Source organism: Galeopterus variegatus, unplaced genomic scaffold (assembly GCF_000696425.1).
Source record: "Galeopterus variegatus unplaced genomic scaffold, G_variegatus-3.0.2 Scaffold815, whole genome shotgun sequence".
NCBI classification, from domain to species: domain Eukaryota; kingdom Metazoa; phylum Chordata; class Mammalia; order Dermoptera; family Cynocephalidae; genus Galeopterus; species Galeopterus variegatus.
The window spans coordinates 79,076-98,076 of record NW_007726926.1 but is presented as its reverse complement, the minus strand read 5'-3'; the positions used below and the strand labels follow the sequence as shown (position 1 = coordinate 98,076).

Genomic DNA, 19,001 nt, shown 5'->3' with positions numbered 1-19,001 from the left:
GATCGCAACCCTCGGTGTCGCGCCCGCACCGTGCTCAACCAGTGAGCGGACTGGTCTCTATATGGGATCCGAACCCTCGGCGGGAGCGCCACCACACTCCCAAGCGCCGCACTCAACCGAGTGCGCCACCGGGCCGGCCCAGGACTGGAATTTTTTATAGAGAAATTAGAAACAGGCATGTGTCCAAACACAAGAAAGAAAACAAAAGAGCTAATTACTGAACATCTTAGAATACTTTTGTTTAGGGACTAAGAAAAGAAATGCATTGAAATCCAAGAAATCTAGGAGATATCAAAAGAGAATGATGTCACAGAAGCAGTAAAGAATCTTTTTCAAAATTCCTAAATGTTTACCTTTATAACCCATCCAATAGTTTGACTTCTCAGTTGCCCAATCCCCTCATGTCCAATAATTATTTTGTTAGCCCTGCCTCAGCCACGATCACACACTAAACATTGTCATCATTGTTACCACACTACCTTCAAAATCTCATTTATTTTCCAATCGTAACTCCCCATCTTTTCAGCTCACTATTCTTATACATTATCAAAATCTCTGATCCTAACAAAAGAACCGACTATTTCACTTTATTTTTTAATCCTCCCCCCAAAAACTTTATTTCTCTCTTTAACCAATCTTACAAGGAAGACAGTATATACATACATACATATATATATAGATATAGATATAGATATAGATATAGATATATAGATATATAGATATATATTTTTTTTCCTTTTCCCCATCTATTGTGTTTATCTGGTTAATTCCCAGCCCTGATAAACCCAACTTTTCCATCGTCTCTGTGCCTTTTGCAGAACATCCAAAAAAAAAAACTAAAGAAAAAAGGAGGAGAGGGTAAATTATTTGTTTCCAAATATTGTTCGTGAAGTCATCATGCAAGAATGCACATGAAGAGCAATAACAGGAAACTTTAAGGCCAAAGTAAATTTAATTACTGTCTTGGAGTATTTCATAGTTTTAAAAGTTTTTTTTCAGTCTGTGAAAATCTCATGTATTATCATATAATTAGATCTATACATTTTTGCCTTCCATAACTCTTTAGCATAATATTTAAAATAGGTATTTTGGCAAAATCTCTACCTTCATATACCTAGTACCATCACTTGTTAAGTTGACTCTGTTCTAACATTTTAAATATTTTGGGCTGGAATATTAGTGTAAATGAAGACAGAAAAAGGAAGGGTAGAGGCTTGAAGAAAGCACCCAGATAAATACAATTCTTAGGCAACTTCTCTTTTAAATATGTATTTTCCATTGTGTCTCTAGCTTGTTGCAGTTATTTGCATCGATTAATTTAAAAGTACATCTGTGTGTTTGCATGTGAGAGAGAGAAAGAATAAGATGGCTGTTTAGCTTTTCCTCTCTTTGTCCTCCACTATCTTCTGTTTTAATAGCTTCTGGTTGTCTTCTTCAGTTTCTTGTTTATAATTATCATGTATTAGTCTTTGCTCAGCATATGTATTTCCCATACATGCACAATTATTTTCATGAAAAGCAATGAACATTTTGTTTTTTACATTTATAGTTTGAGAATCCTAAAGATTCCTGTTCAAAGGCTCAATAATGAAAGTCCCTACTCAAAACATCACCATCAGTACTTCTGCCTGATAGGGTCAAAGACATTGTAATGAATGAAGTCAGTTGGAAATGGAAAATTAAGCCTACCTATTTCCTTAAATTGCGAGTTGAAACTCTGATTCCAAGTTTATCTACCTGAGATATGAAGTTCTCAGTCCCATGGGATTGGGTCTCAGAACATTCCCCTAAGTCCAAAATCACTCCCCTAAAGACTCAAGCTCCACCCCGGAGTCCTCAGGTATGGTGGCCTGTAGCACCTATTTTCAGCACCAACATGCTGAGACCACAGGGGGCAGCTCACTGACGGAGCATGCTCAGCAGAAGGGAGTTTATTCTTTGAATGACATTCCACTGGAGGCACTAATGAGCACAGAATATTCTTGAATATGTTCTATGCGTGTGAAAGAATTTGAACAATGAACATGCCATAAAAGGAGACCAAACCAGCATGTGCAATGTTACATAACTATGTTACATAACTGGGAACCACCCCTTCATTGAATATTCATTAGATAACATGAATATGTATTAGATAGCAAAACTATAAAATCCTTGCAGAAGACGGGGCTGTTGTTGACTCTCTCTAGAGCCAGCCTGCACTCTGCCTGTGGAATGTGTGTTTCTTTTTGTATCAAACTTAATTTCAGCAAGTGGCTGCTCACTCTTCTGAGCCAGCCTAAACTTTAAGTGTGTGTTTCTTACTTTTCTGTTAAACTTGGTGTGGGCCCTGCTCAGTCTCTGGAGCTAGACCATACTATCTCTGTGAAGGAAATGTGTATCTCCTATTCATTACATTCAACCTGTTCTCACTTTCTACTGTGACTCTGCTCTTGAATTCTTACCTGTGGCAGAGTCAAGAACCTAGTAAGAGGACAGGGTGGGTTGAGGCAGGCTACTGGGCCTACCCAGACCCTCTCCTCTGGTATCATACTCATAGAAATTCCTAAAATCAATTATAGCACTAGTAGAATGTTAAGTAGGAGGAGTCCAATTACATTAAGGATTAAATTTAGGTGGAACGATAATATCAACATTAACCTCACCATTAGATTTAAAACCTCAATAGCAAATTAGAAATGGACTTCTTCTACTCTGATTAATCTCAGCACATACTACTTGATTCTGATTTTTTTAAGGTACTTTTTGCCTCCAAGTTTAGAAGCTTGTAGTTGAAACAAGAAATAATCTATATGCAAGGGGTAAGTGCTCTTTAAAAGACTTGAAAATAATGGCACTTTTAAAGTGCCTGTGAAATTCTGGACCACTTCTCACTGATAAAGTAGTGTTCATCGATGATTATTTAAAAGATTTTGAAAACAAAGCAGTCATACTACAAACTGTAAAATTCCAATCAATTTATGGGACAACAAACAAAAGATTATACCTAGAAAATATAAGATTGCTACAATCCTGAAGGACTGACAGATTTTAGCACTGAGAGAAAAATATACAAGATTGTGACAAATGCTTAAGCTAACCTCTCAAGGACTTTGTGCTGTAGCAAAACAGTTACCCATGCCTTACCTGTACTTAACATTTCTTTTTTTTGGTAAACACAGAATATAAATTCCTGGTTAAAAGATCAAGAGATCTCGAGTAAACCTCCATCCAGGCAATAATAAGTCCCTATGTGTATGCACACTAAGCATAGATTCTCTGTTATATATTTAACAATTTTCAGTCTTAAGAAAATATATTTTTCAACTTATTTGACACTTATTAGCTCTCAAAATTCTCCTTTGACTAAAGTACAATTTGGAACATTTTTCATGTTTTTTAAATCACAAACTTGTGAGGATGAATTTCTCAGCATCTGTTATTTTATCAACCTGTGTACATTATAAGGACAATATGATACCATATAAAATGCATCTACAAGCATAGTAATCTATCAGAAGCCTGGAAATCATTCGGTTCAAGGACTTGTTGCAATGATGGGGTCCTATTTTCCATATAAGAGTTACTTTACAACCCATTACTTCTACTACTATAAAATATCGCTAATTAACCTTACAAGATCTAATACTTATGTTAAGTACTGTGTCACCCTTACAGAACTGCTTCTGCTTCATGATTTCTTTCTTTTCTAATATTAAAACCAATGGTCTTGGGAAAGTCATAATAAAGCACACATCATTTAATCTGGTATTTGGGGAATTGAATGCTCCTCAGAAGTAAAGGCTGAAGATAGTTGAAATTTAAAACTTAAATTTTGAAGGTATATTTTAATCATTTGGATGAAATCCTTCTCAAAGTATCAAACTTGTCTGCATTATTAACCAGAACGTTCTTAGTACACTCAGCTTTCTTTTCTGGAGTTAAGATCTCTTCAGCTTGAAGACACATTTTTTTATAGTGTTGTTTTAGAGAAACTAAAGTGATTAGGACAACATGTTTTTTCTCTGAATGTCCCCCAGACCTAGCTTTATCATTGTTGGTATGTTTAATGCAATAATTTTCAAACCTTTAAGAATGTAACCTACAATGAAAAACATATTTTACAACCTTACACAATACATTAAAACATATACACAAGAAATAAAAACTTTCTCTAATAGACTGACATTCTCTTTACTTCTTTTCTTCTCTATATTTTCCTTTCCTATTCTATTATTTTTTATTTTATTTCTGTTTTTTTAAAAAGGGCTTATCTAAATTGATTTTATTAGTCATTAGTAAGCCATACTTGCAATTTGAAAAACACTGCATTTGTGACCCACAGTGAGCTGCTTAGGTCCTCTTGTCCCTACACTATAAGCTATTGTATTTTGCTTCCATATGGTCACGTTACTATCTTCATCTCTGTACTCGCAGTTTTGAGTGGTGGTGTTTTTAAGTCCATCACTCCTCATGTTTCAGTAACTTCTCCTGACCACAATTCACCATAGGAGGTGCCATATTCTCCTGCCTTTTAAAAATGTACATGTTGGGCCGGCCCGGTGGCGCACTGCTACAGTGCGCCACTTGGGAGCGCGGCGGCACTCCCACCGAGGGTTCGGATCCCACATACAGACCAGTTCCCGCTCACTGGCTGAGTGAGGTGCGGGCGCAGCACCAAGGGTTGCGATCCCGTTGCCGGTCCCGGTCCGGTACGGGCGCAACACTGAGGGTTGCGGTCCGTTGCCGGACACGAAAAAAAAGACAAAAAGGAAAAAAAAAAAAAAATAAATAAATAAATAAATAAAAATGTACATGTTTCCCTCTTCATTCTCCTTTCCTTGAAGCATCTCAGATATTTCTGGTACTCTGAATTTGCAAGCATTGGGCTTTAAGGCCCTCATCAGTTACTGAGAGATTCTGCCTATTCTAATTGCAGCCATTTGTAAACATTCGTATTTTCTGCAATTTAGGCACTGTTTATTTTTTATTTTTTCAAAGTTTGAACTTTAGAGGCTTCTGTATGTTTGAGGTTATGTCTCAATTGAGTTTATATATAGGGTATACACCATACATTGTAAAACACCATGTATAATGCAAGAAAATTTATTTTTAGATGTTTCTTTAAATTAAATATTTCAAAAAATTCTTTTTAGATGCTCTTAAATATTGATAAAATTTATTTAATAGAAATAATGCTACATTTCTATAATGATTCTGAAATAATATTTTTCATATTTATTTCCTCCATATATTTATACAGGAGCGTTAGTCAAAATATGTAATAGGCACAGAATGATCCACTTCTCAGTAAATCTACCACAGGGATATTAACTAAGATTATGACACTTAATACGGAAAAAAAATGCAAAGAGAAAAAGCAAATCTTACCGAATGGCACTTGTTGAACAATGGGCTAATATTTTCTTTAATAAATAATTAATTGTAGTACTTCAGCTCTTTTAATAGTGAGTAATTTTTGTTTCTGTAATCTTCCCATAATTACCATGTTGATGACTTTGTTATTATATGAACACAAATGCAATGTTTATAGATCTTTAGATAAAAAGTAAAATGCTTAAATGGAATCTTATAATTAATATATTTTAAAAACTTTAGATTGTTACATCTATGAGCCAAAATGTACATATGCTGAAAATATAGTAAATGTATATGATTGCATCATTCCATAATGGTGTCTTATATATATTGAGACACTTTTTGTATAGGGTTTCCCACTGAACATTTACATAATCCCTCAAAATAATTGGCTTTTTGTTGCAAAAAAGCTGCTTACCTGGAAGTGTTCGAAAAGCACATTTCCTCTACGGATCTATAATCGTGGTTCTGCAAGCTCTAATGGGATTTTCACAAGTCTTTGGAACATTTAATTGAAAATGATTGAGTGCCCAGCACACCACAGATGCCCATGCTCAGCCTAAATAACAGCAGTGGAGACTACTGAGAGTCAGCTTCTTGTTTCAAAAACAAAACCAAATATATTCAGTTTCATTTCCAAGATAACCACTTGTGTATTTCCAGAAAGTCAATGTGTGATTAAATTTTGGAGCCATGAGATGGAAGCAAAAGACCATATGGGCCTTAGAAAAGAAATACATACTGGAAAAACAGCACACGGATATATGTTTTTTAAATTATGAAAAATTTAGAACTGATCTCCCAATAGTATAACTTTGAAAACATTTTAGAAGTGAACTGACTATATTACCCTTAACTTTTAATTAATTAATTGAGACAATTTTGTATCTCTCTATATATCACAACACACAGTAAAAAAATAAAACTCTAAATGCTCTGTAACCTTTATTATCCAAGGATGACTGGTATAAGAATATCTTTATGATAAGGAGACTCTCATTAAGTTTATCCCACCAATTATTCTGGTGACAAACTAGGCATAGTTTTTAATAAGAAATACATATTCTTGAGGAGTATTTTCTTTTAACTCTCTGCTTGTTTTATTTATCCTCTAAGGCTTTCCATTGGATTGCACTGAATTACTATTATATTTGCATTGATATTTCTTTGTAGCTGTAACCTGCAGCCTAAATCTTCTAAATGTTATATATAATTAAGAATGTAACATAATCTTCTTTTTAAAAACAAATATATTTACAATCAAATAATTATTCAATAATTACAAAATCTAGACAGAAACTATAGAGATATATTTAGGTCTATTCAGAAACTATTTAGGTAATATTTAGATATGCTAACAGGTATGAGGTTGACATTCTCAAACTGCCGGTCAAGATGGTGGAATAGACAGTTCCCAGTGTCACTCTCTCCCAAAAATCAACCAATTTACAACTCTAAAAATGTAAAAACAGCCAAGCTGGAGCCGCTGGAGCTCAGGGGAAGAGGAGGAGAGATCTACAGGGTTCATGAAGGGGGATAAGCCACGATGAGAGTAAGAAAAATCTGCTCTGAGCATTTCTGGCCACGTTAAGGATGGAACCACTGAGCACATGGAGCAGGAGCTGGCAGAAACTGTAGCTGTGCCCTTTGGATGGAGTTGCTTGGAGGGAGCAGGGGAGAACAGGGCCTGGGTGGCCCCCAGCACAGCAAGACCAGTAATAGGGTTCCTGTGGACCCATGCAGGAGTGAGGAACCAGAACTGAAAAAAGAGCCATTCAGAGGCCAGTGAGTCATCACAAGGGACCAGTGCATGCCTGTCCCATGGGACGTGTTTAGAGCACTAGGCAGTGGGGGAGATGGGCCCACCAGGAGAACACTGGGACACAGCAAGGACAGCCAATCCACCCCCCCAATCAGCGCAGGACCACTCAGAGGAGACTGGTTGGGAATGCAGAATTGCATGGGGTGCAATTTGATGAAAAGATTCAGGCCCAGATCAGAGTTTCTACACAACCCTGGTGCACTGGGTCTCTGGAGAGCCAGAAGTACCTATAAGGTCAACCATTAAACCCTGAGCTGCACAAAAGGCCTTCCCTAAGGAAACAGCAGCAAAGCAGCAATTTAGCTAAACCACAGAGCTCAAGTACTGGTTCCCACAGGAAGTTCTCCAATTTTAGAAGTAAGCAAAGGACAAAAAATTAGTTTTGGCTCAGGCACACTGCCAACACCTTGGGGCCTGCCAGGGGACCTGAGGCATACAGCCAGGGAGGACGCGCCGCCCCCCCCCCCCCACACACACACATCCAGGCACACCACCAGTGCCAAGGAGCAAACCAAAACATCACCTCTGTGTGGGCAGCCCACCTCAGCCACCACAGTAATCCCGGCTTCCACAAAAGTGGCAAGACGCCACACTCACCACGCAGATGGTCCGCCAGCCACTGGCGTGCATCGACACAAGGAGAGTCACCAGCAGAGTGCAAAGAAGAGGATGTCTCTCTCCACAAAGCCCATTCCAGAATGACAAAAAAAGCATTTGTTCTATGATAATATTGGGGGACCTGAACACACCTTTCAGCATTGGACAGATCATCTAAGCAACAGATCAACAGAGTAACTTTTCAGAGGAAAAGAAGAAATCTAGGGTTATCAGTGGTGGGAGGGGGGAGGAAAAGGGAGATGGGGAGACATTAGACAAGGGGCATACAGAATAAGTGCAATTTGTAACAATATGCATACTAGTAATATTGATTTGGTCAACATATGTCAATGCTGAATCCCCAAAATATGTATAATCAATTATGATTCAACAACAAATATAATAAAACTAACAAACAGAACCAAACAGCCATAGCGGGATGGGGATAGATACATACTCCCTCCTTACAAAATATGTTACCAACTGTCATGAGGCTTTTCTTTCTATAGCTTAAGCAGAAAACCAGCTCTTGGAAATAAGACCAAATCAGCTACAGCTGGAATATTCTACATTGACCTTCAACGAGCCCACCTGGCACCAGTCATCGATCCCCAATTTTCTCATTCTTGAGGGCCCACTATGGCTCTTTATACTGAACAGAGAATCAGCTTTACAGACTTTCTTCTTCGGATAAGAAATGCCATCTCTAAGCAAGTTTAGGTCAGTCTACGGAGTCTGCACAGTAACTGCACAGTCTCACTTTTGTGCCCAGTAGTTTCCTCTTAACATCCAGGACCAAATCTCCACCCCAAAATGAACATGGGATATATGTTACATGTAATGTTTACTCACTGCACATGCACGTGATTTCCCTCATAAATATTTATGGAATTCTCCCAATCCAGAAGAATATGTATGTAATGCTAACCCTGCAAGTCATAAAAACCAAGTTTTGCCCTCCCTTCTTCAGAGCACACACCTCAGAATTGCCAGAGCCTGCGTATTCCTCAATCCACAGATTGTCTCTATTGCTAGAAAATTAAGTCTCCCTTTTCTCTCTAGCGGATATTGTGGTTATTTTGTTAACAGTGACTTGCTCAAGATCACTCAAGCCATGGATATTCAATAATTCGTAATTCAAACCCAGGTCTGCATTCTCTTTTTACTGCACCACAGAACATTTTGTGCCCCAGAGCATGAAAATTTAGGCATTCTCTGAACATAAACACAGATATTGATGATTAATTAGATGGCTTTCTATATAGCAGGAGAGAGACAAATATTCTGTAATAATATCTGTTATGTATTGGATCAAAACTTGTGAAATTGCTATTATTATAGATCAATATTCTTATTTCCATATGCATATTTTGTCCTGTTTGGCGAACATCTCATGCTGGATGATAACTTGCCTTCTTTAATTCCTGATTTGTTTTGTCATTTTTTCTGACTGTAATTGGATTGTATGATAATTAGCAAATAACCTATGATTTTTAAAAAGGTACATATTAGGCTCAGAAAACCGTCTCAATATAAAACTATTTTGCCTTGATTTGTGTCTCTTCTCTAGAAAATCTCCATTATGCTGATAGAAAAATGCATTAGTATGTACATATCAGATTTCTTCTTCAATTCTTGATCATTTCCAACCTGGATGTGTAATTGTTCCTCTAAAACACCTCACTACTTGCTATACGGTATGTGATTTGTCTTCCTAAAGATTAAAATTTTTCTTCTTATTCAAAAATGGGATGTTATGCACTGTGTAATTATGCATACTAGATTTATGCCAAAAACAAAAGAAAAATTGTGGTTACCAGAAGGTAGAATAGTAACTACAACATAAACATTGTACTGGATACAAAAATAATTTATCAATACCTATAATTATTTTCTTTTACAGAATAAATGCCAGATTCACATTTATCTGACTGAAAATGTCCCATTGCTTTTTTGAAGTAAATTTACAAAGTGCTAAACATTTGATTAAAATGAATGATGATTCAGTAGTTACAGCATGTGGGAGGCAACCCCATACTATTTAAGGTCATTACCTTAATCTAACATAAAGGTTTTGTGGGTTTTTTTCCCCCTTTGCTTTTATAAATGAAGAATGGTGCTGCCTGAAAGCTGTCTGGGAATTCAGCCAAAGAAAGAAGAAGGATGCAAAACCTCTGGGGACTTGAAAAAAAAAAGTGGCTGGCACTAGCTCGTTCCTCACTTAAAACTAAAATTAAAACAATAGACAGGCATGTACTGTAATCTCTCTTTTAAGGAAAGAATAGAATGCCTCTATAGTAGTGTCAAGTGGAACAATTTGGTCCTTGCCCAAGTTATGCAGCTGTTCCACAGGAAAATGGCAAAAGGCTTCAGTCCAAAGCAGGCAAATAAAGCATGATTGTTCATAAACAGTCACTGGGGCCCTCACATTTAGAACAAGGAAAACACCATTAGCATACAGGAGGGCAGGTTAGGAAGGCAAGTCTCAGTACAACTTGAGCATGCCATCATGCTGTGATTTACACAAAAGATAGTGGTGTTATTTTGTCTACTACCAATGTACCTAATAACCATGAATAACTTATTCGACAAGAAGTCATATATTGGTCAAATACTTTTTAAGAAACAATAAAGATTTGGTTAAGGAGTAAATATATATTTAAGTAAGCTACAAGATGTAAAGGAATCATATATTCATTATTCATTTCTGACTCTCACCTGCTCATTAGAGGTAGATCAGGTAAAGGATCAAGATAAAAGAAATTAAGTGTTCTGGGATCCAATAAAAAGCTAAGCCACGTGGTATTTGCCTTTTTGTGCCTGACTGACTTCACTTAAACTCATATGTGCAATCTACAAAAAAAGAAAAAAAATGTGGTTCTCATAGAAGTAGAGAGTAGAACAATAGTTATCAGAGCAGAGGGAGGAGGAGGAAGGAGGAAAAGTGGTGCACTAACAGGCACAAAACTATGATATGTACCCTAAGTGAACCATTGTGCAGTGTATGCATGTATTGAAACAACATATTGTACCCCACAAATGTGTACAAATAAATGTAAAAAAATAAAGTGAGCACTAGTGCTGCTTATCAGTGGCGCAAAAAGAACAAAATGGGGAATCAGGTGCAATAGTTGCAAAGTAATGAAGTGGAATTTTGACAGCAGGCAATTCGGACCTGCCCAATGGGTGTGTGTGATATCACATACTTCATCTTTACACTCATTGTTTTGATACTTTGCTAAAATATGGACGGACTCCACATTTTTTCTAAATTATTACATTTGATTTTAGAACTTCTGCAATGACATACTTTTTTCTCATCCCTCTTCCACTTTTCAGGATTCATTTTCTGAAATGGGTGATCTCCACATCAGTGATTATCTTCGCTTCTCCACCACTACTAACTCCCTGATTAATCCATTTCAATTTGCCTTCTGTTCTCTTTGCTCTAGTGAGACTGTTTCCTTTATGATCAGTAAGATTTCCTTCTGGGAAAAACCAATGATTTCTTTTTAGTCTTCCCTTGGATTTTTGTTTTGTTTTGTTTTATCTGCCTCATCTGGCACCGTTGGAGATACAACAGAAGGCTAGAAGTTAGACTGTCTTTAAAGAAGTTAATTCATTCATCTATTGGAAATGACAGTTTGCAAATGTAGAGGAATTGATTTTAAGATGATTAGGAAAAACAAAAGAGAACACTGGCCGAAAGGAAGGAAGGAATCAAAGAAGTTGACTATAACTTTAATGTCAATAATCTGGCAGGCTATAGGGAAAGAAAATGATAAAGGGAAAGTTGGGAATGGAGAAATAATACAAGAGAACAAGTTAATACATATGAGGTACTTCAAAAGTCATGGAAAAATAGAATTACAAGATAATATGACTTTTTCTATGCAGTACCCTCACATTTACTTGTGGACCATGGCAATGTAGAACATAACATTGGGACCTATTAGGATTACGATAGACTACAATGATCATTTTTTAGCCTTTATGGAGCTGATGAGTTAATTGACAAAAGAAACTAGGCTTTTTTATGTGACTATAAACCATACTAGAAATTATCAGTTTGGCAGGAATTTGACAAGTTTTCAGAAAGAATATGAATATAGAAGAAAGCCTCATGAAGAGGGATGGTAAGAGTAAAATGTATACTGAGACTAGCTACTTCTTCACCCTACAGCATCCAGGGGCTCAACTTCAAAGCTGAAAATAATTGTCAGGCCCCTTCTAGTTTTTCGAAAGTAACTTTGGCTATCCTAAGTGGCAATTTAGACTCAGAAACTGAAGTAACAGCAAATTGAAAGAGTATAAGTTTTGAGCAGGGCTGAACTGAGTTCAAATCCTGACTCATCCATTTTAAAGCCAGAAGAAGAAGAAAAATTTGATTAACACTTGTGAGATTAGTTTTATTTTCTGTGAAATAAGGAGCATTTCTCATTTCCTTTATTTGTAAAGTGATATTAATCAGGTTCCCTCTGAGAAAGGTGGTATTTCTTATTTCCTAAACATCCTGAGCTTTTGTATTCTTAAATAAAAGATAATTGTACTTTTCATTCATCTGTAGTGCAGAGGATGATTACACCTCCAAGCTTATTTCTGGGTAACTGAAACACAGAGACTCACAATAAGGCACCCCTATATCGGAAGTGAATGATATGAACTACTTAAATATCTAATTACACAAACATTGCAATCTAATTATTCTTGTAAATAAAATGAAGTCTCTATTGTTGGGAGTGGACCTAGAATCAAAGAGCAGATCACTGACAGACAAGTGGATGCTACCCGAGCAGGCATGTATTTATTTCCAAGCATTCTATACCTCATGTTTCTCACCTTCCCCTTATTTTGTTGCATAAATTGTATACATATATTAAATGTACACATATGTACTTCCGGATAAATCTGAGGGAGAGAAAAGGAAAAACAAAAATCTTTTGCCATATCTTGATCCTGATCATATTTCTTCATATCCTCACATACTGACCCCTGAGGTTGTAAGTAGGAAACAACATAATTGGAAAATAATAATGGGAAGAAATGGGAGTTGAGATGGAAGAGAAAGTTAAGAAAAATTTTTTGGTGTTACATACTCAGCATCAGAAGAAATTAGGATTTAAGTATGTTCAAAGCCAACTAGAGTCCAGCACTCTTCTTTCCTTAAAGAATTGAACTTGTAGCCAAATGCTCTTGTTGAAGCTATAATGCTGAAATACACTTGTCACATATAAATAGCATTTTGTAGTGGAAAAATGTTTTCTGTAAGCAATTTAAGATTCTCAGAAGGTAATGAAAGTGAGTTGTGCACAGTACATGTAGTAAAGCTACTATGCTAAAATGTGTTCCTTTTAGGTCTAAAATGACTTCAAATGTTTCTTAAAGGGTAGGAGAAAAAGATGAATTCATTCATAAAATGCTCTTTAAATCAGTATACTTGCATCTGAACAAAATAATTACTAGAAGAGAGAACAGTTTTAAAATATAAAAACTGTGATGAAGAAGGTGTGAATTCACAATATGGTAAAAAATTATAATGACATGTAATTGAGGAAGTAAAAATATCAGGCTTGCTTCTATCTTTTTTTTTGTCCTTTTTTTTTGAGACCAGCCGCACCGTGCTCAGCCAGTGAGCGCTGTGAGTGCACCGGTCATCCCTATACAGGATCCAAACCTGCGGCAGGAGCGCCACTGCTCCCAGCACCAGACTCTCCCGAGTGCGCCACGGGCTCGGCCCTCAGGCTTCTATCTTAAAATTATTTTAGAAAAATTCCCCATGGGATAAAACAAAACATACACTTAAATAATATAATTATTATCAGAAGCAAATTTTCAGTAACCTGATTTGCACAAAAGCTATCTCATATAGTTATTTAGTTCTTAAATTTTAAACAGACTGAAAATCAATTAGAGCTTTTTAAAAATCAAGTAGATTACATAAAGCCAGGCCTAGAATGTTACTACATTAGAATATTGCTTTCAAATAATATTTAATTAAATTGCTTTCAAATAATATTTAATTAAATAATCCATATTTAAATAATCCATACTTAAATTTTACATAAAAATAGGTGTTCTGGGCTGGCCCGGTGGCGCACTGGAGAGTGTGCCGCTTGGAAGCACGGCGGCGCTCCCGCCGAGGGTTCGGATCCCATGTGGAGACCGGTTCCCGCTCACTGGCTGAGCGTGGAGCGGGCGCAACACCGAGGGTTGCGATCCCGTTGCCGGTCCCCAGTACGGGCGCAACACCGAGGGTTGTGATCCCGTTACTGGTCAGTAAAAAAGACAAAAAGGGAAAAAAAAAAATAGGTGTTCTATGAGTTAGCTGTTTGTAAACATGAATATCAAAATGTAAAGTTTTAGAGTTCAAGTGACATTGGCAAGCACATATTCTAATAATGAAATCACTTTACAATTGAAAATATTGAGCTTGTGATTCTATATACATTACTTCCAAGCATATTATATTCACAAAGTGTGTCTTATTGGGTGCTACAGTAGATTTGATTTTCCTTATTATGAAAATGATTCCCTATGTAACTTTGGAACTTAGGCTTACTTGGGGGATATTTAATATTTTCAAAGTTTTTCATGGGCAAACTTAGTTCAACATTATATAACTTTTATCAGTCTGATGATGTAAACAGCAAATGATTATGTCTACAACACCTTTCAGGTTGAAATACCCACTGGAAAAAAAAAAGAAAAAAGAAGAAAGACAAATCACAGCTGGAAACCTTCCCAGAAGCTTCACCAGATGACAAAGTAAAAACCAATCTTCCACAGACACTTAATGAAGACGTGGTTAAGGGGGTTTTCAGTTCTAGAGATAACTTCGCCCATCAAGAAAAGACCAAAACAGTTGATTTCTACTGTTAAAGTCTGCAATCAAAGCCGGATAGAAGAAAAAGTAAAAAAACTTTATTGTTCATTAAATCACTTACAGTGGTTTTCCTTTGGATTCACAAGTCAAAATTAAAGGCTGTCCTTCTTGTGGAAAAGGAGTGGAGGGTATAATCTTAACTGATGGTGTATCTAGGAAAAAAAATAGAAATATTAAGAAAGGTCATTAAACACATATATAAAAGTATACATTTAATAACTGTGCATCATGTTACATGTATGGCATTTCATATGTGTTTCTTATAATCATATATATGTACAAGGGTTTCTTAGATTTGGTGAAACAGGGTGTATAATTTTAAAAAGCTACCATCCTGTCCATCCAAAGCTAACAAAAATATCTGAATATCTATGAGCGTCCCTGTTGTATTATTTGTGAAATCAGAATTTAAAAGTGAAATTGCAAAAAGTGGTTCAGATGAATATCAAGCATTTCATACAATTGTTTCTTCAACTATTTATAGATGGCTATGAATACTATTATTATGGACTGAATGCATTTATGTGCATTTGAATAACAACACTTCCATTGTTGCAGGAATATCAGGGATTCACAATAAGAAACCCAAAATGAACTCAAGATCAACTACTGTCTAACAAGCACTATGCAGAATCTTTGAAAATACAGTAATGCAGCACGAAGCACATGCTGCTTGCTTAAAATACAGTTAGCAAATCACTTAAAATAGCTATTTATAATATTACTAAAAGTTAACATTTTGTCATATATGCTCCAACATAATGGTTAGAAAATTATTTATTTCCATTTAACAATAAAATCATCCCTAGTGGAAGAGAATCCAAGAATGCTTTAAGACATTTATTTATAACCTGTATGCCATGTAATAATCTTTAATCAACACAAAGACACATATTACCTAAAAGAAATGGAAAATAAGATTAAAAAGAGAAAGGGACAGTATAAACATACTCATTCTTTTTGGGACTTTGCTCATCTTGGCACTGTCTGTCAATATGGAATTGCCTTCTCCTCTTATCCTGCATCTTCTACAATAAGCAAAGTAGGCTCTGAACTCTCCAAACATTCACAATCAATCTTGCCTTCTCTTAGAAGGTAATAGACAAACTGAACTGCCCTTGACCTTATATTCACTCTCTGACTTTGAAGTCAGTTAAGTATCATTTAATCAGTTGTGTAATTTCAGGTTAGTTATCTTACCTAAGGAAAATATTTTCCAGATTTGTCAAATATAAAACAATAGTCTATGATACTATGGAAGACCTTATTATACTTTTGAAAATTACTTATGCTTTTCAAATGCATTCTTTCTCAATCCTTTAAACAAGAAAATACATTTCAGATAAAATAATAGTCTGATTACAAACAGGCATTCCATATACACCACGGTAAATAACTATGGTATAAAATAAACCAGTAAGAATTTTTTTTTTAAAGAAAATGTAATTTTATTAATATTATTATTTTACATTCTAGGATGTTGTTGTGGAGCAGTTGGGAGGGAGGAGGAGAGGGGAAAGGGGAAGGAAATGTGGTGGAAGCAGGAGGAAGGAGGAGGGGCAGGATTGAGCCCTGTGGCACCCCCGTCATTACTATAGGGAGACCGGAGGGCTTCCGGCAGTGGCTTGGTCACTGCTGGTCTGGGTGCAGATGTCAGGGGGTATGGCAAAAGCCCCCATCCCACACCACCCCACCTCAGGAACCTGGGGTCCTTCTTGCTGCAGTTTGGTGGTCATCACTGTGCTGGTTGTGCATGTTGTGGGGGTGTGGGCAAGGCCCTCAGATCACCACGGGGCTGGCTCAGGGAGAGCCTGGGGCACTTCCTGTGGTGTCTCAGTGATCACCACTGGGCTGGCTGCCAGGAAGGAAAATTAATTTAAAGAAATATGATACAGTGTGGTATTGATTTGAAATTCCCAAATACTGAGTGATGTTGAGCATTTTTTCATGTGTCTGTTGGCCATTTGCATATTTTCCTTTGAGAAATGCCTATACAGCTCCTTTGCCCATTTTTTTTTTTTTTTGTCTTTTTCCATGTCCGGCAACGGATCGCAACCCTCAGTGTTGCCCCCGTACCGGACCGGGGACCGGCAATGGGATTGCAACCCTCGGCGTTGCTCCCGCGCCTCGCTCAGCCAGTGAGCGGGAACCGGTCTGTATGTGGGATCTGAACCCTCGGGCGGGAGCGCCGCCGCGCTTCCCAAGCGGTGCACTATCCAGTGCGCCACTGGGCCGGCCCTGCCCATTTTTTAATTGGGTTACTTGTTTTATAGCTGTAAATTTGTTTGAGTTCCTTGTATATTCTTGATATTAATCCTTCGTCAGATGTATATTTTGCAAATATTTTCTCCCACTTTGTTGGTTGTCTTTTCACTCTGCTAATTGTTTCTTTTCTTGTGCAGAAGCTTTTTGGTTTGATATAATCCCATTTGTTTATTTTTCCTCTGGTTGCCTGTGCTTTTGGGGTCGTATTCATGAAGTCTGTACCCAATCCTACTTTCTGGAGTGTTTCCCTTATGTTTTTTTTTTAAGGAGTTTATTGTTTCAGGCTGTATATTTAATTCTTTAATCTGTTTTGAGTTGATTTGGGTAATGGTGAGAGGTATGGGTACAGTTTCATTCTCCTGCATATGGATATCCAGTTTTCCCAGCACCATTTGCTGAAGAGGCAGTCTCTTCACCAGTGTGTAGACTTGGTGCCTTTGTCAAAGATCAGATGGCTGTAGTTGTATGGGTTGATTTCTGGATTCTCTATTCTATTCCATTGATCCGTGTGTCTGTTTTTATGCTAGTACCATGCTGTTTTAGTTAATATAGCTTACTGAGATACCATCTCACTCCAGTTAGGATGGCTAATATCCAGAAGACTGAGAATTATAAATGCTGTCAAGGTTGTGGAGAAAAAGGAACCCTCATACACTATTGGTGGGACTGCAAAATGGTGCAGCCTTTATGGAAAATGGTTTGGAGGTTCCTCAAACAATTACAGGTAGATCTACCATATGGCCCAGCTATTCCACTGCTGGGAATATACACAGAGGAATGGAAATCATCATGTTGAAGGGATACCTGTTCTCCAATGTTTATTGCAGCACTATTTATAATAGCCAAGAGTTGGAACCAGCCCAAATGCCTATCATTAGATTAGTGGATAAGGAAACTGTGGTAAATCAACACAATGCAATACTACTCTGCTATAAAAAGAATGAAATACTACCATTCGCCAGCAACATGGATAGACTTAGAAAAAATTAAGTGAAATAAGTCAGGCACAGAAAGAGAAATGCCACATGTTCTCACTTATTTGTGGGAGCTAAAAATAAATAAATAAATAAATATACAAAGAGGGGGGCAGAGAAGAAGACACAATAATCACAGCAATTCCTTAAACTTGTTAAGACAAGAGAACAGATATGATGTTGATGGGTACGGGGGAAGAGGAAGGTGGGAAAAATGAATCGGTAAACGGACACGAAAATCAACTACATTGTATACTGATGAATTAAAATAAATAAATAAATAAATAAAAAGAAGAAAAAGAAATATGATACATGCTCACCACACTTATTCAACAGGATTTAAACATACTTTATTAATTTTTCTATTATCATCATTACATTTATGAAATCTGTTGTTGACTAGGATAATTACATAATTTAGTCTCCAAAGCATGACATTTTTAAAAGCAAAAGGGTAAATATTAACAATTATGCAGGGTAACAGGTGTGAGCCAGAATTGTTCTGATCAAACTGAGGCCTATACTCTTTGGCCTTTAATGAAATATACTTATAGCAAAATTTATTTCTCCTCTGACATTTTATAAAAGAAAGCTTCATTTCTAGGGGAACAGGTAGAAGAAAGATCAAAAAAATATGATTCTGGGAACAAGAATTGTGTTAATTTGAGTGTGTGTGATAGTTAATTTATGTTTCAACTTGACTGTGCCTTTGAGTGCCAACTATTTGGTCAGACGTCATTCTGGGTATTCCTTTGAGGGTATTTGGATGAAATTAACATTTAAATAGGTAGACTAAGTAAAGTCGATTGCCCTCCATAATGTGGGGGGGCCTTATCCAGTCAGTTGGAGGCATGAATAGAATACAAAGGCCGGTCTTCCCATGAGTAGAAGAAAATTCTGCCTGCCTGATGGCCTTTGAACTGGGACATTAGCTTTTTTCCCTGCCTTCATAATGGAATGGAAACATTGTGTCTTCCTAGGTCTTGAGCCTTCCAAATTTCAAACTAGAACTATAGCATCAATTCTCTTGGTTGTCAGGTCATTGTACTAGAACTAAACCATTGGCTTTTCTGGGTCCCCAGTTTGCTGACTCACCCTGCAG

General features: G+C 36.8%; 1 protein-coding gene across 2 annotated transcripts in view; it reads right to left on the bottom strand.

Annotated features, from left to right (window-relative positions):
• CADM2 (cell adhesion molecule 2) overlaps window positions 1-19,001 on the bottom strand; it is a 160,201-nt gene that overhangs the window by 90,635 nt on the left and 50,565 nt on the right. For both annotated transcript variants that reach the window (XM_008572654.1, XM_008572655.1), the window contains exon 4: window positions 14,722-14,812. In XM_008572654.1, coding sequence (XP_008570876.1) covers window positions 14,722-14,812 — 91 coding nt within the window. The remainder of the gene's footprint in view (window positions 1-14,721; window positions 14,813-19,001) is intronic.